Here is a 25,725-nt window from a genome sequence, read left to right as displayed (position 1 = left end):
CCTCTATACAGTATGCAGCTAATTTAATATGTGTTTTTACATAAATATAATGAATAAAAATCAAAGAGAAAGCAATGGTGAGACAATGCACTGGAGAAATGCTTTACTAAAAGTTGTCAGAGAATACCTACCATGGGACCTCTCCATACAATTGGAGCATCTTTATCTGTGAGGAATCCCATTGACATACATTTCACCCCAAAATTCTCCATCGGTATCATCTTCATATCTACAAACAAAGCACAATGAGCTCAACTCTCTCTCTCTCTCTCTCTCGCACACACACACACACACACAAAATAATACATAAGATGATCACAAGGATCATGTTCAGTGATGGAAAAAGAAAGCAGATACAGTTAATGAGGCAGTGAATCTAATTGAAATAAGGGGCATGCTGATAAACCCGAAAGTAAAAGCCTATAAGATGAAGTACACACACATTGAAGAGATGGAGACATGGGCCCAAGAGGTAAAGGAAGAATTAGACTGGAACTAGTAAGGAATCTACCTGTCACATGAAATGCAAGATTTGATACAGGATGCACTAGATAAGCGATTGAGAGAAAAAACCATGACTATGAGGAGAACCATACAAAATCCATACTGCCTGAGTAGCATACATCTCACCAAGAACAATATATAGAAAATTTGAGAGAAAAAAAAAGGAAAGAATTGGAACTCAATAGCCCTCTGGAGAACTGCTCTAACTCTTGACTAACGAGAGAACATCAAGAAGATAAAAATCTTGGAAAGGAAACACAAGCATGATGGCTGCAAGTTGTCTGAACTAGAGGGATATATAAAATTGCCATTCCACTAGCCCCAACAGTTAGCTTGATTGGTAGATGCTCTTCTGCAAAAGTTCACAAATGTCTCAGGATAAGATCCCATTGGATCCCTTGGTCTTACCAACAGGTATTTTGGCTGGCAGTTGCTATCATGCTCCATACAAAAAACTGTGAAAGAGGGGGGCAATCTGTGGGGGTTTGCAAGGGGCTTGCAAGGTATCAGCATCCTCACTTGAAACACTTAATACATAGGTGAGTGACTGAAAATAGTGCAAATGTCAAAAAGTATGCTTTCAAACTGCCTCCATAACAGCCATGAACAAAACAAAACTATAAAAAGAAGACCGAAAACATGTGAAACTGGATAGAAATAAGAAGGGTATAATCCAAAAAACACAGCAGCAAAGCAAAGAGCTCAATGGAAACAGAAAATATGGCATAAAAAGAAAATGATTGGAATTTGAGACATTTTGAACTGATATTTTCAGAAACACAAAAAGTAGAGTGTCAAGCGAGGATTTAATTCCACCTAAATAATGTCTGTGGCCAAGGCTTTGACCCAGGAAGAAAACTTGAACAAGGTTCTATCCCTTCAGGAAATAGACAGAATGCAGTGCAATCAAATTATGGTAAAATTATAAATGAAGTGCACTTGAATTTAAAGATCAACTTTTACTTATACAAACATAAAAGGGCCCATAGCAGTTTTGAAAGAAACAGAAGATTGCAGCAAGTGACATTTCAGCACAAGGGTGAACAGAGTAAGCAGCAGGAATGATAGGCTAAAAGCGTACTTGTTAACACGAGCCTCAAAGAGGAAGCATTGCAGACAGCATCCTAAAAGTACTTGGATTTTAATAAAAATACACAGAACCTCTGCTCCTTGACGGATTCCTAAATATGCCCATTGGCATGCTGCTACTATGTTCTTGCCTTCCTCAATTCCACAAAAGATATTCTAAAATGTTTTTTTCTTGTTTCTTTGCAATTGCAAGTATTTAGTTTGTGACAATTAATCTGGAGTCCAATATCTATCAAGAATGTCCATATTTCTATTCGGAGTGCACATAATATGCTTTCAGTGAAATAATTCATAAATAGACATTAAGATATTGAAATAGGCATATAAATGTGCACCTTCTCTAACTTGAGGTCTTCCTTGAAGCTTCATCATTGTAGGAATTGATGGTCCATACACATCAGCATCCAAGAGACCAACTTTCAGTCTACACTTGACAGCAAGAGTAACTGCTAAGCTCACTGTGAAAGACACAGATACGATTTCTGAATAAGTCCCCTTCTTTTTAAACTTTTAACATAGGTCTTTAAATGAGGAGAGGATTTCAACCAAAAAGAAATTGCTAGTTCCTCTGTTAAGCTTAGTAAAATAGAAAGTCCAACAAATCCACAAGTGCTTTGAATGTGTACTCAAAATTTCTTCCCTGCTATTCAAGTAAACAATGTGCTAAGACATGACTCCAAGACTGAAGATTCCCAAAGAAATAGATATAAATCTCATCAACTGGGGGACCAAAAAACAAAAGTTTACTAAATATAAATTGCCATCTCCAAGACTTGTGGGACAGAAGATGGACAAGAAATTTCAAATACATTGAAAATAAACTATGGAATTTAATGCAAAACTGTGCAAATAAAAAAAATTAAAACATAAAAATGAATCAGAAAAATGTACAATTTGCAAATGTGAACAGAAAATATTTTTACACAAGTTAAAACACCTGTTACAGCAAAGAAGATGGTAAAGGTTAGGATGTACAATTTGCACTAAAACATACCAGGAATTCAGAGTATCTATTTAGAACCAATAGTAAATACTGTTAAAGTCCACATGCCAACTATTTTCCAGGCAACCTATAGAACTGCTACTCACACCTGCTTTGCAGTGGAATGGCAGAGAGAACTGAGTAGCAATTTATGGAGCTCAAAGTCTGCTCCACTGTTTCTATGCCTAAAGTTTTGTGAACTTTATAAAATACTAGGGCATTGCTATAGGCTATGCTTCTTGTATCATCAATATCAATATGTTTCAAGCTCATGGATATCAGAGCCAATTAAAAGTCCTAAGCTAAGTAAGGGTACCTACATTATCAGAGATAGTAAACATGTGTACAGCACCATCTAGCTTATGCACTGGGTGGGGCCCCATACATATGCTAGTGGAATTAGCTATTACATTGGTTACAGTGATCACCATTCACTGGGACCTCTGCCATACTTCCCTACAACAACGTCAAAGCAATCAAACCCTTCTTGATGCAAGATATGTACATAAAATTACATCTCTAGCAGTGGAAAAAGCTATTACCTCATCAAAAGGAATCTCAGCAACCATGAATGCAAGGCCCAACTTCAAAAGCTTTGGTAACATTCTTGTGTGCAAGTAGCCTCACCGTGACAGATCATTTACCTGAGTTGTAAAAAGGCTCACCATAACAGGGCACTAGCAGTCTCCATCATAAAGTATTCAATATGCATTCAGTGACATTAATCCTATCCTTTCTAATAATAAACTATTTATCTAATATATATATGATAAGTAATATAGGCTGAAAATCTAGAACAGAATTCTTTGCAAAATTATAAACACGCAACTGATATAAGCCATACAACAGTAATGGACTGTGATGACATGAAGAAAGCTGATAAGATAAGATAAGATAATCTTATTAATGCCCAACAAAGGACAACAAAAGTAAGTCAATGGGAGTGATGAAGAGTACAATCAGTATGAATACAATATAGGAGTGCAAGCGCAGCTCCTAAAAAATGCTGAAAATAACATAAAGAAAGAAAGAAACAAGGCCACGGCATGCCTATAAAAGACTGTCATGATACAAAATAATCAATAGCCTGCCAAGAAAGAAAGAAAGAATGAGTGAGATACGGAGATCTGGAAATGGAGCTAAATATGTTAAGGGCTCCTGAGTTTGATGACCGATGGCAAGGGAGGCAGGCTAGGAACTGGCTTCCTGTCAAAGTCCCCTGGAAACAGTAGTGGGTCTGCTTCTATGATCCTGGGGTTGATGTAGGAGCGAGGGATAATCCTAGCAATCAAGGTTGAAAGAAAAAAGCTCTGAATAGACCTAAGGCTGCTTCTATGGGATTGGACAGTAATTGGATGGGCAGGGGGCACCTTGCTCTGGAGTTGTTGGGTACTCCGAGGACATGTGAACTGATGTACAGTTTGGCATTGCTGAACTAGTCTCAATGATATTCGCCAATTCCCCGGGGGGGAGGCTGATACAAATTATGAGATCTCACCCTTCTATTGTCTAGTGCACCCTGAAATTCTACTAGTTGTTTGTGGCATTGATTTGACTAATCCAGATGAAAGTACGAGGTGATCATCATAGTTGTCCCAAGGTGAGGCATGGTGTTCAATAACTAAGATTTGTGCCTAAAATCTCTCTGATGAAGAGGGTAAGCATCGTTGGTCTTAGCACCTAAAGAAGGTAGAAATGGAGCCTCTCGTGTCCCAATATAGGTAGTAATATCATCCTCTGATCTCATAGTATAGGGGGCACCTAAAAATGAGGTGCATCTCTTTCTCTAGCTCCTATAGGTGGCACATTTGGAAAATCCTATCCGACCCATGGTATGTGGTGGTCAGTTTTAATCCAGAATCTAAGAGAACCAACTCCAAAAGAGTCCTGGAGGGATCCTAAGCGAATGCATCCAATGTTTGCGTGTCTATTGGGCGGGGGGGTGTACTATGATGTCATCCTGCAGCTCCAAAAGTGTTCTATGTAGGACACCTTTGAGGACAAGCTCATCGGAGGTGAGGTCCAAGTGACCTAGACGTACAATTTGTAGGTATCCTCTCGAATTGCCTAATTTAGTAAATGTCGAGTCGGAAAGAGATGGCTCAACGCATCAAGGGAGAATCTAAATGGGGGAAGGTTCTCTAGCGAGACAGTCAACTAGTGAAGCCAAGATGACTCTAAGGACCAACCTCAAGAATATTCTAAGGGGAGAGAATTTAAGATGAGAGCCTCTAATGAACAAAGAACAAAATAGGGGTACCTCTCTCTCCCAATGGCAAAGTCTTTGAAAGACCTAAGAAAGAGACCAAAGGGAAAATGACCTCTAGATGAAATGGGTGGACATTGAACTCTACTTGAAATCATCCACTTACATCGGATGATGTGTCTAAGAAGTAGGGTCTGGACTCTCTCCAAGCTGGCCCAATCTGTCCGCAACAAGCTCAGCCCCCAAACTCTGAAGCCATAAAGAACCATGGATCTAATAATTGACAAAATGTCCTGAAACTTACTCTAGAAGCATTGTCCCTCAATAAGAGACAGGGAACCATATCCTTTACTTAGTCGAGGCTGGAAGGCCCAATGCATACCAAAACAAGGCTTCGTGAATTGTACCCCCAAGTGAGAAAAGAAAATTTTCAAGACGGGTGACCTAAATGAAAGAGCATGGTTAGAAAACCCACCTAAAATGCACTAGCAACTTGTTCTTGGACCAAAAATTATAAAAGATCTGTAGACCACTATCTGGACAACTGAAAATCCCAGTAAATGCCTTCCCAAAAGCGACAGGAACTAGATAAGAGAAGAAAATTTTATTAATGCCCAACGAATGAACACAAAATTTCAAATTTGGTCCCTGGGTCTCAAAAGCCCATCCATAGTAGATGCGAGAGAGGAGTGTGAAAGCATCTCATAATGCTATTCTATCAAAAGCAAAAAGCATAAAACACAAAAAGGGATAAACAACTAGCCAACAAGAGTACAAAATAATTCTAGAAGCAAAAAACCATGGCATGTATAAAGAGCATATGTCAAGGCATGTCGGAACTATAAACAAGATCCAAATGAAGGGAGAGAGAAGAAGACTCCTCAATCAAGTCATCAAACACCACGAAGCGACATGTTATAGCAAAATCTCACACTTCCTAAGATAATGTCCAAAAGCCTAAGAGTGAAACCCACTGCATCTAAGAGGGGCCACTATCACCCAATGTTGCGAACATTGCGATCGAGATTAAATTGGCGAGGGTTCTAAATCAGAAAAAAATCGTAAAAATCGGGCTAAAATTGGTAAAAATCGGAGAAAAAACGGGATTAAATCGCGATTTTTTCAAAATGAAAAAATCGCCAATTTAATCAACTGATTTAATCATTTCAAGCAAAAAATCGCGATTTTGGCAACACTGTTGTCACCTCACCAACCCTCTTCTCACTTTTGTCCAGCTCTCCTTTGGCTATAGGGTGGTTCTCCCAAGGATAGCAATTTCCCTACTTTTTAGGAGACAAAGTTCAAAGGCTTGCATTGCAATGTTGATTGCATATTCAAAGTCCTTGTGAGCTCAGTGTTCCAGTGAAAATTCTTTGGGTTACAAGCATGACACTTGCAGTGATAGTTTGAATTTGAAGTCGTGCACATTAATTGTGATAATATATTTGGGATCCTTGCTAGTTCAAAATTTTGTTGAGCTATTTTCAGGCGACATGCAAAACAAGTCTATTTTTAGTATGTTTTGCATATCGGTTATGGCTACATATTCGAACTCCCCACTAAAAAAAGAGTCCAGTGAGCATGATTTCGTTGACATGTGAGGTATTTCTAATTTTAGCAATCTTTACATGGAAATTCTAACAGCATATTTGGACTCTCAGAAATTTGAGTTTGATGAGTCCATAGCTCACTGAATTGCATCATCTTGGAAGTCTGCCAAAGGTTGTATAACCAAATGAATGAATCTTTGCATCCTTTGAATAAACCTTCAATATTTCTCTTCTTTTCACCTAAAACTTCTTTTTCAATCTTCCTTTCAAAAGACACAACTCTAGCAGAAACTATGTTATTTCTCGATTGCTCCCCAATCAATCTTATTCTCAGCAAATTCCTACAAGCTCATAAACTATGCATCATCATCAAAAACCTGCTAGTTGATATAGTTATCGGGGATCAAAGGTTGGAACATGATTTCAAATTTTTTGATGACTTCAAAATGACTCCATGATGACTCAAAGTCACTTCAGTTACACTCAAGCGTTAGCCACCTTACACTACTTTTCTCTGCATTGGCTATGTTACCACAAAATCGAGCCTACCTACTACAAAGCCTCACTACACAACCTAATTCTTAGGGCAGTAAAGAAATCAACCATTATTATCACCTCAATGGCCTCCCTCCTGTTGTTTTGTGGTTGGATGTTATCCCCACAAGGGAGGCTTCCCTGGGAAGACTTAGAGGTTAGATGACTAGGATTTTGAGCCAAGTGGCTCTCTCAGAAGCTTGTAGATAAATCACCTAGAAATGTCTTCAATAAATAAGGGTTCAAAGGTGATAAGAGTTTAATGGTTATGGGAAAAGGTACCAAAAAAACCTTGGAGGCCAAAATAAGAGTTATATGTGAAACTTTTAATATTGTTGCAATTATTGGTTATTATTCACCTATTTGAAATAGATTATGTCTTTTACAACTTATAAGTGGCAAATATTAAATAAAACACTACTACAACTTCACAAAAATTAAATCACGGGAACTAAGAAAATATTGCACACACACAAAATAATAGACACTGATATTTTTGGACAAATGTCCCTAGAAAAAACCCTAGTATGGGGAAAACCAGTTCTGCATATGAGTATTTTATTATTCTTCAACAATTTTGTAATTGAAAATTATTACAATTGTTTGTCATAAATTAGCAAACCTCCGGCAACCCATTACCAGTTGTTAGAACTATCAGTTCGTTCCCTAGAAGTCAGAATTGGATCCCTACATGCTGTCAATATATTTTCCCTCATATTTTCCCTCGGATTTGGAATAATCTCTCGTTCTATAACCCTAATCTAAATCTAATAATGAGGAAGATTTATAGGAGGTCAAACACAAATATGTTGGTTACTCTTAGATGTACCGAGTATCATTTTCGACAAATGACCCTTTCTAAAGACCAAGTTCCATAGCTTTGCGTCCGCTATCCCAATCATAATCTCTAAAGTGATGGATAAAACTGCCATTAAAAAGCTTATTAGTAGATTAATAGATCACTTCAGAATGACATTTACATCACATATCTTGGATCAAATCAAGACTTCAGGTTTTCAACAAGCTACTGATATAGCTATTTCATTAGGAATTGATGATCTTTTAATAGCGCCTTCCAAAGGATGGCTCATCCAAGATGCGGAGCAACAAGGTTCTGTTTCGGAGAAATAGAATCATAATGGGAATGTACATGCAGTGGAAAATTTACGTCAATCGATTGAGATATGGTATGCTACCAGTGAATATTTGAGAAAATAAATGAATCTGAATTTTAGCATGACTGATCCCTTCTTCACTTCTGCTAGATTATCTGACCTCTTAGAAGTAATCTGGCCTCTCAAAACCAATTTGGCCCTACTCTAGAACCCTGAATTGATCCACACATGCAGCCCTAGCAGAATAATTTTTGATCCACACGGCCTCCACTGGAAAATTGAACTCTCCTGACAAAATCAAATTCTTTCCTGCAAATCAACTTTCTCTAGGAATTTTGTTCTTCCTCCGGCAGCTCGGCCTCTTCAGTCAATTTGAACCACTACTGGGAAACTCAGCCTCTTTAGTCAATTCACACCACTGCTGGAAAACTCAACCTCTTTAGTCAATTCGCACCATTGCTAGGAAACTCAGACTCTGCAAATAAAATAGATCTCCCTCTAACACTGAGAAACTGGAAATCGCTGTGAAAAAATCTCTTTGGTAGCACGGTCCTCAATCGTTGTTGATCTCAACTGTTGGTGTCCTCCACACTATCATTGTGCCCTTGCTCTCACTGCAAATTTGTTTGTTTGAATAATCTACAAATGCTCATCGATCTCTTATAATCTCTCATTAAGCAATCAACAACCATCATCTAACTCCAATCGATGGCTAAGATCATCTTGACTGCATGAAATGGCGTTTCTAGAAGTCACTAGAGGAAAATCAATTTGTCTCAATTAATCCCCGATTAATTAACAACTTTTCATAAGTTAGACTTAGGAAAATAATTAAACTGATTAATTAATTCTAATTAACACAATTTTCCTTAGAAACGTTTTCTAGGTATTGGAGATAATTAATCCATTATGTTCCTTTGGAGATAATTAATCCATTATGTTCCTTAGTCTCATAGACACCATCTGAGACTAGAACACCTATCCAAGCTACACAAACTTACACTCCCTCTTAGCAAGGAAGGTGTTTTGCATAACACCCAACTTGTCTCTAAAGAAGATGAATCTCGCATTCCCTAAGGCCTTCATCAAAATGTCTATTACCTGTTGATCTGTAGGTATATACTGTAGCTAAACAATCTTGCGTTGTACCAATGTTTTAGAACTCCGACTTCGACTCTGACTCGGCCGAGGGTCGACTCCGACTAGGTATCGACTCGGCCGGCTCGATTTCAATAACTCGGTCGTTGTAAAAAATACATTAATATTTCTTTTTTATAAAAAAACATAATTTTAAAGATTTTCATTCAAGTTTCCATACACACGGCATTAGAATATATATAGAAGACAACATATGATCAAAGTAGGCTCATGAATATATCCATTATATCAAAATGGCACCCAGTGCACTGTCCAATACATACATGATGATGATATAAAAATCAAAACAAAAACACATAACCAAGGAGGCTAGAGATGGCCTCTACAACAAAAGTAAACTGTGACCAGTACTACTGGCTATTGCTAGAGGAGCCAAGATCATCTGGCTCAACCTCTGGATCAGAGTCACACAAGCCAGCCCATGGCTCCTCCTCATCATCATCTCCAACTGCAACTATAGAAGTGGTAGCACTAGCAGGTTGTACAGCAGCTGCATGCTGAGATAGACGAGATATGTGCTTTTGTCGTGGCTGAGCAGAGGAAGCGCCTGCAGAGGAAGCAACTAGAGGACTTGGGGTTGGTCCTGAGGCTAGTACAAGTGGATTAGGATCTGCATTCAGCTAAACATCTTGTTCGAGTGATGCCACCGTCTATAAATCATAATCAAGATCCTCATCAGAATTAAACTATGCAAGATTACACTCCACTACCCAATCTGATGTTGGATCAATGTCTTCCAACACAATGGGATCTGAATCAAGTCTTTTGTTCAGCAATTGGTTGTGTCTGAGCCAGAGGTTGTATTGGACATAGACTAGATCATTTAACCGTTTTTTATCCAAACGGTTTCTCTTCTTCGTGTGAATCCTCTCAAAGACAGACCAATTGCACTCACACCCAGTAGCACTACAAGTTTGACTCAAAATACGAATTGCAAACTTTTGCAATTCAAGACAATGGCTACCAAAAGCCTCCCACCATTGTGCTGCAAAAAACATAGGAGTGTAATGAGTTATCTCAACAAAATTACAAATTTTATCTAACTTTCAAATTATAAACGATTTAACAAAATAAGTATTAAGAATTTGAAAATCGAAATTTTGTTTCCCTGCCTCATCTGCTTCCCTTGCAATCTTTGTTAGGTTCTTCCCAAAGGTACTTGAGGCATTGCTGAAGGTTGTGACCTGTCGGTGTATCTCCAGTTGATCACACTCCAATGGGATCATGCAACCAATGCAGTCAATCAATCCATCTCTAACCTCCCCCTTCAAAGCTCCTGTCACCTTAGCTTTATAATGATACCGTGGGTTCAAAAAATACCCAGCTACATGTATAGGGCGATGGAGTTGATTGTTCCATCTTTCATCAATGATTGCCCAAATGGGCCCATACTTAGCCACTTTATCCTTGTATGCCCTCTTTATTTGCTCCTTTGCTTGATCCATAGCCTCATAAATGACGCCCATAGCCAATCTTTGCCCATCCACCAACTGCAACACCTTAACCAGTGGCTCAGCAAGCTTCACAATCTCTGTTGCCTTTCTCCAAAATATTTCTTTATTAACTTTCTTTTTCAATTCTTTGCCTTCTTGTTTGTGAGACCACTAGCTTTGATTCCATTCTTCACTGGAAAATATCTTTTGCAAGTTTCTATGTTGTGAAAGCATAGATTGCAATGTCAAAAAATGAGTAGCAAATCTAGTGATGGCAGGCCTAATAATATCCCTGCCCCCTGTGTGTCTCCTCATAAGGCTCAAAATCCATGAATGATTGTAGATCAATTTGTTATGCTTTTGGCATGATCTACAATGTTTTTCACCCAATCTAATTTGCCAATATCCTCAAGCATGAGGTCTATGCAATGTGCAGCACATGGGGTCCAAAAGATGGTTCTGTGTTTTTCCCCTAACAGTTTACCAGCAAGAACATAGTTAGAGGCATTATCTGTAATGTCTTGAACAACATTAGCCACCCCCACCTCCTCGACAACCTCATCCAATAGCTGAAACAACAATTGTCCATCTTTTACCTTATCAGATGCATCAACTAATTTTAGAAACATGGTTCCCTGTGGGCAGAAGATAAGAAAGTTTATGATGGTACGGTTCCTTTGATCAGTCCATCCATCTGACATGATGGTACATCCTGTTCTTGCCCATGAGTCCTTGAAATCTTTCAAATACTCATTAATGGAGGCAATTTCTTTCTGCAAACGATACCCCCTTATCTCATGCATAGTAGGGCCTTTGAAGCCTTTTCCAGCAGCATGTATGGCATCAAACATAGGCTCATAATATGGTGAACGGGAAGCATTGAAGGGGATATCAACATCATACCACCATCTACATATGTAATCACAAGCAGTCTCCCTCAATTCTTTCTTCCAATGGTCATCTAAAGTGGGCTACAAAGTTCTACTAGCTTGAGGACCATGTGCATCTGATGGAGAGGAGGGTGTGACAGTGAAATAACTTTTGATACTCATATCACCTTTTATTTTCATTTTACCCTTACCCCTTTCTTGAATAGACTCCAAAGAGGGAGGAACATATCGGAATGGGTTGGATGCATCAGTACAAGGGATAGAGGAAGAACCCTCAAAATCAAAATGGGGGTTGGTAGCCAGCATTTTTTGTTTGCTCCTCTTCCTCTCAATTTCAGCGTCTAACTCTTTTTGCCTAGCCTTTTCTTCTTTAAACTTCTCAAAGTTGGCTCACAAATCCTTCCTAATCTCCCTAATTTATGGTGATTCACATGGAGTAATTTGGCCTCTAATCCCCGCCAAGTGTTTCAGCCTATTAATGCCCCCAGGACCTTCCTTAATTCTTCTATGGCAAGATTTGCAATGCATTTGACTATCAACCATTTCAACATATGCCCAAGCAGCATCTTTCACTCTAGGTGCCATTTTTTGACTTGGAAATGAAAGGAAAAAATCTGAAAATGAAAACAAAAAAATAGCATTGCTTCAATGTTCATTTCTTTCACAAAAAACACTCTTTTCAATTTCCAGATTTGCACAAAAAAATAAATAAGCAAAAACAGATTTTTACAAGTGAAAAAAAATACCTCTAGGCACAAACTGCCTCCTCAAGGTTGCTCCAACAAACCAACTCCTCAATGCTGCTCCAATGGCTGCCCAAGAAGCTCCTCACTCCTACTACAATGCTTGCCCAAGACTCCTCACTGCTGCTCCAAAAACAAACTCCACAACTCCTCACAAACTCTCACTCAAATGCAATGAGATGGTTGTGAGGAAATGAGAGGGGTTGGGTGGGTTTTATAGGGTTTAGGAGAGGGGAATGGACCCCAAAGAACCTAAAGGCAAATTAGAAATGGGTTTGGGGTCCCCAAAAAGCAATTTTCAGGAAGAAGAAAGGAAAAAAAATCATCGTTGTTCTGGCTTTTTCAGGCCGCTATCACCTAGTTGGCCGAGTTGTTAGACAACTCGACCGACTCGGTAATAACCCGGCCGGCCGTTCCAGTTCAAAGGCTGAGTCGAGCCAGTGGGGGCATGACTCGGACCAACTCGGCCAAGTCAGTTTCGAACCGGCTGTTTTTCAAAACAATGCGTTGTACACAATCCCTAATGAAATGATACCTGATGTTTATATGCTTGGACCTGTCAAGAAATACCGGATTCTCAGATAACTTGATGCAACTTTGTTTGTCGCAGTGTATCACTATCATCTCCACTCTATAACCAAACAAGGCTACTAGCAGCTTCCAAAGCCAAATGGCCTCACATGTCGCCATGCTAGTTGCTATGTATTCTACCTTTGCAGAACTTAGTGCCACGGACTTCTGCTTCCTGCTGTACCAAGAGATATATAATGCCTAGATTTTACAACTAACCAGACAATCACCAAAATTTAATACCCAAATTTTACAATTAACCAAACCATCAATTGAACCTAATTTACCAATTTAATTGGAGATACATACCTAGATATCCTGTTTGAAGTCGATCCCCGAGCTGACGTTGCTCTGAGCTTGCTCCCACTACCAAACCGACTGATACCTCCCTACCTATCTAGGATCAATCTATTCGGTTCCCAGATCTAGAAGACTTCTAAATTGAAGTTTTTTGGCCCCCATGCCCAAAACTTCAAGAACAACACTCAATTCTCCCAATTTCGAGTCACATCTCGAGCCCCAAGCTCATCCCTTACTATACACAACTCCTCCTTTAGAGTAATTTTCCCTTTCCTTCCATCTCCTCTCCTTTCAAAAGAACCTTTGTCCCTCTTCAACGAGCCCTGCTGCGAAGGTTTTATGTTTCCACTGCCTCTGCATCAGGAAAAATATAACAAAGAACAAAGATACTTGTAACTTTCCTTCCTTCGAGATAAATAATCTCCTTTAGGTGGTCGTCACCCTCATCAATTGACCACCCTTTGTAAAATATCCACGTTCCTAAATTTTCCATCCTTAAAATATCCACAACCACCCTTAGAAAATATCCATAATCATTAATACGTTTAATTTTTGCATAATACATATACACCCTTACTTATATATACTTATTATGTATGGATATGAAAATAATATTCTTTAAATTATTTTAAGATATGGAACACATGAGATTGAACAAGGTAATATGAGAGGTTAACAATAGGCTCTTAGTTTATTCCTATAATTGACTATTCCTATGAGGTACTTCACCCTTTTAAATATTCAGAATACCAATTGTAATTTCATTTAAATGATTTAGTTTAAAAGCTTCTTTTAGTTAGTGTTTTTTTTAATATAATATTCGAAATATCCCTCAATGTGATTTAATATAGTTGTGTTTTATATATAGTTACCCATATTTATAATCACCCTTAATTTTAGGTATATAAAAATTATATTTATTTATAGTTTGAATTTATATAATTGAGATTATATTGAGATCAAAGTATCGTTTATCAGTTATGACGTAATGAGAAAATATGTGTAGTGATGTGTAAGGATGTAACTCCTAAATGAAGGCGTGTTGTATTATTGAATATTTATAATCAGTTAGAGTGTATACTAGTGCAGTGCATGTGATGCATGCATATGTAGCTATCATATGCATGCCTCGTATGCATGCTAATATTCCTATGCTCCCTGTAATTCGAGTTTGGTCATTACAAGATAACTCTTGATCCCATGCTAAAGCAACACCCTGAAGTGTTTTTCTAGTCCACTCTAGCCTGGTGTTGACCAAACACCTAAGTTGTTAGATCTGACATAAGAAGGGCTAGTATTCTCAGATCCGTGGATCTGAATCGGGTCTAGATCTGGATCCACCGAAATATGAGTGAAATATGGCTGCCTGCAGATCTTGAATTTTCAGCAATGGACCATGCTCTAAGGAAACAGATCCCGAGTTTGGTAGCTGGATCCGTGGAAATCGAATGAAGTAAAATTACATAACCAATTTTTATTTTAGGTTTTTGTCTTTCTTAAAGTGTGGTCCCCCTTCACTTTGTCGGCAGTCACGCCTAGGCAGTCTTGAATATTGACCCCCGGGCCCCTTGCTTCACACAACGACACAGCAACTGGTTGGAACACATGAGGAACACAGCGACAGAGGAATTGGTTGCCTCGAGGAACCCGTCGTCGGTCGGAACTTAAAAGGAAGTTTGTCCTTGGAACACGCACAAGGTTGTCAACTTGTCGCCGATCATAACTTGAAAGGAACACACAAAACTTAGAATGTTGTCATCGTGAGGAACTTGAAAGGAATGAACACTCAGAAAGTGACAAAGGTAATTGTTATACCCACCTTAGTTCTCTTCTGATGTCATTTCTATGTTTTACTGGGGGCATCGACATTGGTGTCAACAATTTCTTTTCTTCCTTTTTTTGTGTTCCAGATTCACTTTATTCTTCTTATGTTTACTGTCGGTTTGTTAAACTAGGCTGAGTGCTTAGGTTGTGTAAAGCCTTTGATTTTAAGTTTGGAAAATATTTTTATTCAAGCTACATGTGAGGGTTTGAGTGTTTGTTTAGGGATAGTGGATTTTAGGTTGTCAAGGTTCAGAATAGAGGATGGGGACAAACTCAAGATTGTCAATCTATAAAACCTAGCGAACTCAAGCCTCAATCCCTGCCTTGTTTTCTATTTTCTGTATTGGGTGTGAGAATGTGGTATTAAGTTCTTTACAAAACTGGTATAAACATTTATACAAGTTATTTCTTTTCCCATGTCCATGGAGAAAGGGTAATTCCCAGTCCTAATGTAAAGTATTTTAAATGTATTTCTTCTGAAATTTTAATGTATTTAATTGTGTATTTTAGTTTTTAATTGTTTATTGATAATATATTATAATTTGAATTTTATATGCAATAACCTATAGACCATTATCATTATGGAACCATCACAGCATGAGCAGAGTGAAGGGGAAATCATCAAAACAAACCCAAAATCTCCTCTTTAGCAGTATGTGGAGATTATTGGAAAAAATCCCGGAGGTGGTTCATTTAAATGGAAGTGCAATGAATGCCAAGATATCAAAAATGGCTCATATACTAGAGTGAAGACCCATCTCACTGATCAAACTAACACAAGCGTGCAAGTATGCACTGGGCCAAAAGATACAAATGGCAAACCTGGCCAAGGTTTGAGTCTTGGAAAAATGAAATTCTATGCATCTTTGCAAGAAGCTGCAGATAGGAAGCTTGCTAAGGGAAAACACTCTGTGAAAAGCTCTACAACTAGGCCTCCATTGCCATCTGGGTCTGTAAAATCTAGAGAAGTCAAGCCTCAATCCCTGCCTTGTTTCTATTTTTTGTATTGGGTGTGAGAATGAGGTATTAAGTTCTTTACAAAACTGGAATAAACATTTATACAAGTTATTTCTTTTCCCATGTCCATGGAGAAAGGGTAATTCCCAGTCCTGATATAAAGTAGTTTAAATGTATTTCTTCTGAAATTTTGATGTATTTTAATTTTTATGTATTTAATTGTGTATTTAAATTTTTAATTGTTTATTGAAAATAGATTATAATTTGAATTTTATATGCAATAAACAATAGACCATTATCATTATGGAACCATCACAGCATGAGCAGAGTGAAGGGAAAATCATCAAAACGGACCCAAAATCTCCTCTTTGGCAGTATGTGGAGATTATTGGAAAAAATCCCGGAGGTGGTTCATTTAAATGGAAGTGCAAAGAATGCCAAGATATCAAAAATGGCTCATATACTAGAGTGAAGGCCCATCTCACTGATCAAACTAACACAAGCGTGCAAGTATGCACCGGGCCAAAAAATGCCAACGGAAAACCTGGCCAAGGTTTGAGTCCTGGAAAAATGAAATTCTATGCATCTTTGCAAGAAGTTGTAGATAGGAAGCTTGGTAAGGGAAAACACGTTGTGAAAAGCTCTACATTTAGACCTCTATTGCCATCTGGATCTGCTGTCACAACTAATAAAAGGCCCACTCTAGGCCCTCTTGAAGCACGTTTCAATAATCAAGATAGAGACATAGCCGATGAACATGTAGCTCGTTGCATCTATGCAAATGGGCTAGCATTCAATTTGGTGTGTTCTCCTTATTGGCAACAAATGATTAAGGCAATTAATGAAGCGCCAAAAGGGAACAAAAGCCCTGGATATGAAAGATCCGCACTACTTTGTTGGCATCAGAGAGACAATCTGTGGATAGACAGCTACTGGCAATCTGGGATACATGGGCAGAAACAAGGGTGTCCATCATTTCTGATGGATGGAGAGACCAAAGAAACCGCCCATTAATTAATGTTGTTGTAGTATGCTCCCAAGCAGCAACGTTTGAAGGCTGTCGATTGCAATGGAATAGAGAAAGATGCATCTTTCATATCCACAATTCTTATTGATGCAATAGAAAATGTGGGGCCATATAATGTTGTCCAAGTCATTACGGACAACGCACGACTTTGTAAAGCTACAGGTTTGATTGTGGAGGGTCGATATGATCACACCTTTTGGACTCCATGTGTTGTACATTCATTGAACCTTATATTTGCCAAAACTGGTGAGATTGAATGGATTAATGAAATATATGTAGTAGCAAAAGAAATCCAAATGTTCATAACCAATCATTCAATGTCCCAAGCCATATATCGAGGTTTTGCAAAGTTGGAGCTACTGAAGGTACTCTTTTTTTAATCAATATTATTTGTATTGGAAATTCTTAATTTTAATTACAAATTTATATATGATTTCTCATTTGAGATTTGACTTTTTGAAACTTGTAGGTTGTTGAAACTCGTTTTGCCTCCCACACTCTTGTCATAAAGAGGTTTGTGGAGGTGAGACAAGCATTACAAGCAATGGTCATTGACCCTCTTTGGGAATCATGGAGGACTTCCACTTCTGATAGAGGGCAAAAAATCAAGTCCATCATTCTTGATGATGCATGGTGGGTCAAGGTCCAATACGTTCTGTGGTTTATTGAACCAATCTTGACCTTGATCAAGACATTTGACACAGATACACCTTGCTTGGGGGGAGTTTATGAAAGCATTGATAGTATGTTGGAGAGGATAAGGGAATTATCAGGGCAAGGGAAAATGACCCTTTTGAAATGTTCTATTATGAAGTGAAAGACATAATTACAGAAAGGTAGAACAAAATGACCACACCATTACACCTTTTGGCGGCTGGCCTATGCATTGCACCCCAAATATTATCATTCCAAAAAAAATTCTTTAACCGGTAGAACAGCGCCAAACAAGGATTTTGAAGTGGTACAAGGATACAAGACAGTTTTAAGTAAAATTTATAGAGATGTGGGAGTCGCAATGGAAGTACACCAAAAATTTAGAGGATTTGTACAATCTACTAGTAGCTATGGATGATCAAGGACATCTTGATCCTATTACTTGGTGGGGCTTCCATGGTGGGGATAGCTTTCATCTCTCCACTCTAGCCACCAGGTTGTTATCACAGCTTGCTAGTTCTTCATTAGCTGAGAGGAATTGGAGTACATATGGCTTCATCCATTCAGTGAAGTCAAACAGGCTGGAAGTGGCAAAGGCTGAGGATCTTGTGTACGTTCATTCCAACCTTCATCACTTATCACATGTTGAACCAGAGTATAAAAAAGATTCGAGCAGGATGTGGGATGTGGAGCCTGAGATCTCTGACTTGAACCTGACACTAAATGCCATGACTCACCTCAACCTACTTGAGGATATTGTTCCACCACCAGTCTAGCCTACTGATGCAACTTCCTACATTCCAGGACCCCCATCATCTATTCATGATGTAGAGTTGCAATATGCAGAAGACAATGCAAATCCATTTGAGGATATGTAAATGTATTTATTATTATCATTTATGATATTATCCTTTTTGTATGAGGGAGGATGCATCATTTCAGTGTTTCAGTCTTCATATTTATAATATATCTAATGGTTTCAGTTCTAAAAGTGTTTGATGGTTTCAGGGAGTATTTGATTTTTGAACTCAAAGTGTTTTTTAAAATTTTAAAAATATTATTATATTTTAATTTTTTTTGTACTTGACATATCCTTGTCGTATCCAAATCCTGGATTTTCAAAAACTAGTGGATCCGGATCCGGATCTGTATCCATCAAAGTGCCCAAAAATTCTCGGTTTTTGTGCCAAATAGTATGACCTACCTAAACAAAAAGATGCCCAAAAGATCGAATTGACATTCCGCCCAGAAATTCAAAGTCAATGCTAGTCAAAGTTATAGACCGCTTCCGATTTTCGGCCTCCTAAAATTCGTTATCCTTTCTACCACACGTGTGAAAAGATCAGCTGCCCAATGAGGTGTACGAACCAATCACATGAGGAGAGAGAATAATGTATTGTGTTATGATGTTGTGGAGGTCTCTCTTATTTATATGAATCGATGAGGATCAAAAGACATGTCTGTTGGGCTTCATGAGCTTACATGATGATGTGGCCGACCTTGATAATTTGCACGTGTGGGATTCACTTCAAAAACACATTTCTCCTTGTACAAATTTAGTGATCTTTAGGTCAATTTTGGTCCTCTCGAAAAGAGGAATTGAATGCAATAATTATTTCCATCAAATGAGTAGTCCAAAGTGGAATTTGGCCCTAGTTGCCAACTTTAGCACTCCCTCTCAAGTTCTCAACTAGGGAGAATTCCACCTTGCCAATATCTGATCATAGATCATCATGCCATTCTGTCATCATGAACCATCTCTGCATCTCGTCTCAACTCTGTTGAACACTGCTATAGATAATGAAGAAGAATCGATCGAGAGTGACTCACAAGAACTTGCCAGTCTCCACTGACAAAAGTCAATCCACATAACCAGGGGTAGAACCCCAATCAAAGTTAATCCTAGATCAAATTGTTAAACATCATGCATCCTAAACATAGAGAGTATGACAGTACACGATGCGTCCATCTGTAGTGCTATGGTACCTACCCTCTTTTCCCAACTCATTGGCCAGATGAGAGGTGCTTCCCAGGAGTCCCGGACTACATGGGTAGGATGTAGGCTAGGGCATCTACAGGAGAAGGTGAACCACTCATCGTGATCATGCCATAGGAGAAAGTGAACCACTCATCCTACGCATATATCATCAATCGTAGGGGAAGGTGAACCACTCACCCTACACACATGTGTCATCAATCGTAGGGGAAGGTGAACCACTCACCCTACACACATGTCAACCATCATAGGGGAAGGTGAACCACTCACCCTATGGTCGTTCATAGCTCCAAGAAATACCCCAAGCCCCCAGGAGTTCCTAGAGCTCAATGTCCAACTCAAGCAAGACCCTCATGGGAGGGTCCTTCCACGATTCTAAGTCCCTCTCGGAAGGTTAAGAACTTGACCTTCCTCAAGGGCTTTATGAGGATGTCAATAACCTGCTCATAAGTCCTAATGTGTTGGAGCTTATTGCTCCCCGTTGTACCATTTCCTAGATAAAGTGGTACCTGATATCAATATTCTTGGAGTAGTCATGGAACTCGGGATTCTCTGAAGGCAAATCCTACTCTGGTTATCGCTATAGATAACAATGGTATCTAGCACGTGCTCAAATAGCTCACTGAAGAGCTTCCTCAACCAAACAACATCACAACAGGCCATACTAGCTACAATATATTCGACCTCAACGATGCTTAGAGCAACCGATTTCTGCTTCCTGCTCATCCAAGAAATTGAAGTAGATCCCAAAGAGAAGCAACATCCTAGCATGCTCTTTCTATCCACCACACTGCCAACCCAGTGAGCATCAGAATATCCATGTAGCCTCAAATTCCCAACAGTGTATCTCAATCCATAGTTGATAGTGCCACAAAGATATCTCAAGAGATTCTTTGCAACAACCTAATGTATGTGATGAGGCTCAACCATAAATTGACTCAAAATATTTACCACGCAACATATGTCCGATTGGGAGTTTACCAAGAACATTAGGGGCCCCACAAGTTGTCTATATGCAGAAGGGTTTGCCAATTTGGGCCCAGCAACACTTCCACATAGCTTCTTGACGTTGAGTTCCATCGGAGTAGACACAATCTTGCAACCCACCATCCCACATCTTTCTAACAGCTTCACAATGTATTTTCCTTAAGAAAGAAAAATCTCGCCTGGCTTTTGCTAGACCTCAAGGCCTAGGAAGTAATGCATTAGTCCTAGGTCCTTCATCTCGAACTTGAAAGTCAACTCCCTCTTGCATTGATAAATGAGAGGGTCTGCACCAGTCAGAAAGATATCATCAACATAAAGGACCAAAATAAGAGGCATGTCCTTTTCAACCTTGATGTATAGGTTTGGATCAGTGTAGCTCCTTGTAAATCCTAGCTTCATAAGATAATTGTCAATCCTCTTGTACCAAGCCCTAGGGGCTTGCTTCAACCCATAGAAGGTTTTCTTTAGCCGGCAGACGTGTCCTTCGATCTTGTACTTCAAACCCCTGTAGTTGTTCCAAGTAGACTTCCTCCTTAAGTGAGCCATGCAAGAATGCAATCTTGACGTCCATTTGATGTAGGCTCCATCCTTGATTGGCAGCGAGAGCAATTATAGATCAGATAGTGGTGTATCGAGCAACCAGTGCAAATATTTCATCATAGTCCACTCCTTCCTTTTGAGAGTGTTGAAATATGTAACTAGGTTTGGTCTTCATAATGACATAAGTAATCATGATTTTATGTATTTGATGTAATAAGAAAAAATTATTTTATAGGTCAAACACCCATTGAGTGCTTCTAGGTTTGTCATAAAGTCAATTGAGTCATTTTCATGTATTGAAGACCCTTTTGGGTGGATTACATATTGTAAAGAAAAATTTATTTGTCAAAATAAAGTCAAAAGACCCTCCAAGACCTCATCATGGTGCAAAGATCAAGTCGGCCTAAAAGGTGCAATTCGAACTAGTGGAAGGCCTATATATAAGAGAGACTTCGACCTCACTTTGAGCACTCAACTCATTCACTCAAGTTCAATCACAAGAGAGAAAAAGGTGCAAAGAAAAGAAGGACGAAGAAAGAGGAAAAGGACGAGATTTCTGAATTGGTTTTGGGCTAGTCCTCTCTACACGTGTGAAAGGATTAGGGCACTTATTGCAGCAAAAGAGGTAGAGTTGCAAAAATCGAGTTAGGGCATCATCAAGGACACTTTGCAAGTCGAGTTCTCTAGGAGAGAGAATCAACTCAAGTGAAGAGGAAAGGAGAAAGAAACTATCATAATCTCCACACGTGCCAAGGCTAGGGTTTCCGCAGAAGAATTTATTGGAGGTCAAAGTTGCAGAAAATTCTGTTGGGGATCGAAGTTGCAGAAGATTTTGTTGGGGGTTGAAGTTGCAGAAGATTCTGCTGGGGGTCGAAGTTTCAAAAGCATTCACTGGAGGTTGAAATTACAGAAGTTGCTAAAGGATTGTTGGAAGTAAAGCTCGTCAAGAAGGAAGGATTTGACTTGGTCTTGGAGGATCTTGGTCAGGGGTCATAGGTCTTGGAATTCATCAATTGAAGATTCTATAAGAAGAAGAATTCTTGTGGGTTTTCCTCTCAAGTGGAGAGGTTTTGGCCCTGGATGATCACCTACATCTTGTGTTCTCTTGTCTTATTGTTCTTTATGGTTTGGTAGTTGTTTGATGAAAAGAACAACAAATTTAATCAAGAAAAGAAAAGGCTAATTAAGTAAAAACACATCACAAATAGTTATTAAAGTAAGAGAAATCACCTAACTTGTTGCCCCTAGATTTCTCAACACAGAGAGAAGCCACAAGCTATGACCCTGGACTTATATTTTTCAGCACTTCCATCAACTCCATGTTTAATTTTGTAAAGCCATTTAAAGGTGACCACGGACTTGTCCTTAGGTCTAGGCACCACGTCCCAGAAATCATTCTTCATGATTGATTCATATTCCTCATTCATCACATCTTTCCATACTTGGTGCTTTACGACTTCTTCGAACATGCATGGTTAGCTTGGACAATAGTACTCATAGCAGCCAAGTACCCTTGTTACCTATTCAACTTCTTACTTTCATGAAATGTCCCTCTTCGAGCAATATGTCTTTCAGCATCTTCAAGAGTATCTTTGAGCCATAGTGGTCGTTTCCTTGAGGTAGAGGGATCACCAGGAGGTGGTTCAATAAGATACATTGGGCATAGGCTCATCCATCGCAGGTTCATCTTGGTTTTTCGCAGCGTCATCATCATCCTTCCTTGAGATGGGGAGATCTTTGGCTTTCCCAAGGGCAGTGTCTTCATCAAAGGTGACATATCAGCTTACTTCCACATCTCTTTGACTAGGTACATAAATTCTATATACCTTTGAATTTTCACTGTAGCCAACGAATATACTTTTCTTCCCAAAAGCTTCCAACTTATTCCTTTTCTCTTTAGGTACAAGAAAGTATACTGGACAATCAAAGATTCTAAAATGAGAAACATCAGGTTTCTTACCAGTGAATACTTCCTCAGGTGTCTTGAAATCCAAAGCTTGATGTGAGCTCCTATTTTGAACATATACGACATTGTTGGCAGCTTCTCCCCACAGTTGGCTTCCATAATCGTTCAATTCTTTCTTTCAACAACACCATTATGCTCAGGAATGTATGGAACAGTTGTCTCCCTCTTAATGCCATCCTCCCTGCAAAAGTTATTGAATTCATTTGGTTCATATTTAGCTCCATTGTCGGTCCTCAACGTCTTGATCTTCTTCCCTATTTGATTTTCCACCGACGCCTTGAAAGAACGGAACCATTTGAACACTTCATCCTTCCTCCTCAAGAAATAGATCCATGTTTTTCGTGAGTAGTCATCCACAAATATTACATAGTATATGTATCCTCCCAATGAGGTTATGGGCGGGGCACCAAATAGTTCAAAATGGACCAATTGAAGAATACCGGTTGTCTTGCTTTCACTATAAGGGAATGGTCCCTTTGTATTTTTCCCAGGTCCCTTTATATGTTTCCCAGCTACACAACCATGAGAAAATCCTTCATGGTTCATATTAAATCGGGCATCCCTGTGACCATCTTCCTTACCCCAAGTAAGGCTTTGTAATGTAAGTGGGCAAATCTTTGGTGCCATAATTCATATTGAAGAGAACTATCACTTGCCAAAGCTCCCAAAGGACTTCCACCAACTTGATAGAGACCATCAACCCTAAATCCAAGAATAAATGCATCTTTAGGGTTTCTATGCCAAATACGTACATTTCCATCAATGAATGCTACCTTGAAGCCTTTGTCTTCCATCGCAGAAATAGACACCAGGTTCTTCAAATCGGGCACATACAACACTTCTTGTAGATGTATGGTTTGACCTTGATTCAAGTGAAAAATGACAGTTCCTATCCCTTTCACGGGGTAGGTGACATTATCTCCAAGTATGATCTTTAGATTAGTTTTCTTCTCAACCAAACTTGAAAGGACCCCCTTATATCCAGTGAAGTGCCATGAGGCTCCACTATCAATCAACCAATGATCCAAAGTATCCGGAGGAGAGGCAGTAGATAGAGAAGAAATAAGATAGAACTCATCTTGTTTTTCTACAACATTACTTTTACCTAGCATTTTGTGTCCTTTTGGGAGGTCAACCATTTCCATTTTGAGCAACGGGAGCATTCCTCTTTCCCTTGTTGTTGAACCTATTGTTCCTTTGATTGCCATTACTTTGTAATTGTTATTGTTATTGTTGTTGTCATCATCCTTTGGAGGATTCTTCTTATGAGGACACTCTCTAGCATAGTGGTTGAAGTTGTTACAATTGTAGCATCTTCCTTTTCTTCCTCCTTTGAATCCCTTCTTATATCCTTAACCCTATTTCCTTGGACCAACATCATTCTTCCTTTTCACATGAGCGAAGAAGGCAGTAGGTTCATTTCCATTCGAGGACTTATCTCTCTCCATCATCCTTGTCTCCTCTTGAGTGCATCTAGCCAATAACTCATCAAAACCAGGTATCCTGTCATTGTTGAGAATGGTGGTGGTAAATACATCCCATGGTCTTGAAAGACCTCCAAGTGCAATGAGAGTGAGCTCCCTGTCAACAATAACTTCTCCAATAGATAGTAGGTCATTCTTGATTTGAGTTATTCTCATGAAGTAGGATTGGATAGACTCCCATTTATCCATCTTGATATCCTTCAACTTGTTCTTGAGAAAGAGAATTTGACTTGCATTGTTCACTTTGAACATCCCAACCAACTTATCATATATTTCCTTAGAAGTTCCCAAATCAGAAATATAGGCAACCAAATGCTTTTGAATTGAGTCAATCAAAAGTTTCTTAGCTTTAACCTCACCTTTTCTATACTTTGTTTTAGCAACAGTCGGTGCATTTGAAGAAGGCTCCACCACTTTTCCCTGCACATAGTCCAATACTTCATGCTCCTCCAAAGTTAGGTCCAAAGTCATCTTCCATGCATGATAGTCAGATTTTCATTGAGCTTGTCCTTAGAGTTGAAGTAAGATGTAGATGCCATGGAGACATGTTCAATAATCTTTGTCCAACAGATCTCTTCATGATTGCTTTTCTCTCTTACTTGGGATTTGTCTTCACCTAGGCTTTGATAACATGTTAATTTTAGATAACAATGGTATGTTCTATGATTTCAACAATTACTTCAATGTCCTTTTATTAGCCCAATGATAATTTCCACTTAATTTCCAATAGCAATCACATAAACCATTAGTCACATTAACAGTGATTGTAGATAGAACATAAACAATAAACTGTAGAAGACGAGAACACAAGAATTTGGCTAATGCCAAGGAAAAACCCTAAGATGGGGAAAACCCTTGTTCAATTCTTCTTATTATAAATATCAAATGTTCAGCAAATAGAAAGTACAATAATACAAATTCAAAGTCAAAATTGAGTACCAAATCACTGTCCAAAAAAGCCTTGTCAAATCTGCAATTCTGCCCTCAATCAACAGCAGTCAAATCAGCCCTAACCAGAAAGTCAACAGTAGTTAAAGTCTCGTCAAACTTCTCCAAAACAACCCAGTCAAAGGAGAGAGGAACTCAGCCTCTCTTGTTGGTCAAAGTCAGCTCAAAACAATCCCAAAACAGTCAGTCAAACTTGGTAAACTCTGCGCTTCTTGCTGCGGCCAAACCTACGGTCAACATTGGTCAACTAGCCCAGAAAACCATGGTT

General features: G+C 38.8%; 1 protein-coding gene across 1 annotated transcript in view; it reads right to left on the bottom strand.

The window, feature by feature from the left end:
* The window catches only part of INDH (INDH1(iron-sulfur protein required for NADH dehydrogenase)), a 222,342-nt gene that overhangs the window by 165,182 nt on the left and 31,435 nt on the right, over positions 1-25,725 (bottom strand). Inside the window, exons 3-4 of the mRNA XM_089378728.1 lie at positions 1,929-2,051; positions 132-229 (exon numbers count right to left, since the gene is read on the bottom strand). Of these exons, the coding sequence (XP_089234854.1) occupies positions 132-229; positions 1,929-2,051 (221 nt within the window). The remainder of the gene's footprint in view (positions 1-131; positions 230-1,928; positions 2,052-25,725) is intronic.

Source organism: Pinus tabuliformis, chromosome J (genome assembly GCF_031772625.1).
Source record: "Pinus tabuliformis cultivar Carrire ecotype Pingquan chromosome J, CPIR1, whole genome shotgun sequence".
Classification (NCBI taxonomy): domain Eukaryota; kingdom Viridiplantae; phylum Streptophyta; class Pinopsida; order Pinales; family Pinaceae; genus Pinus; species Pinus tabuliformis.
Note: the sequence above shows the minus strand (reverse complement) of the source record. Positions and strands in the feature narration are given on the sequence as shown.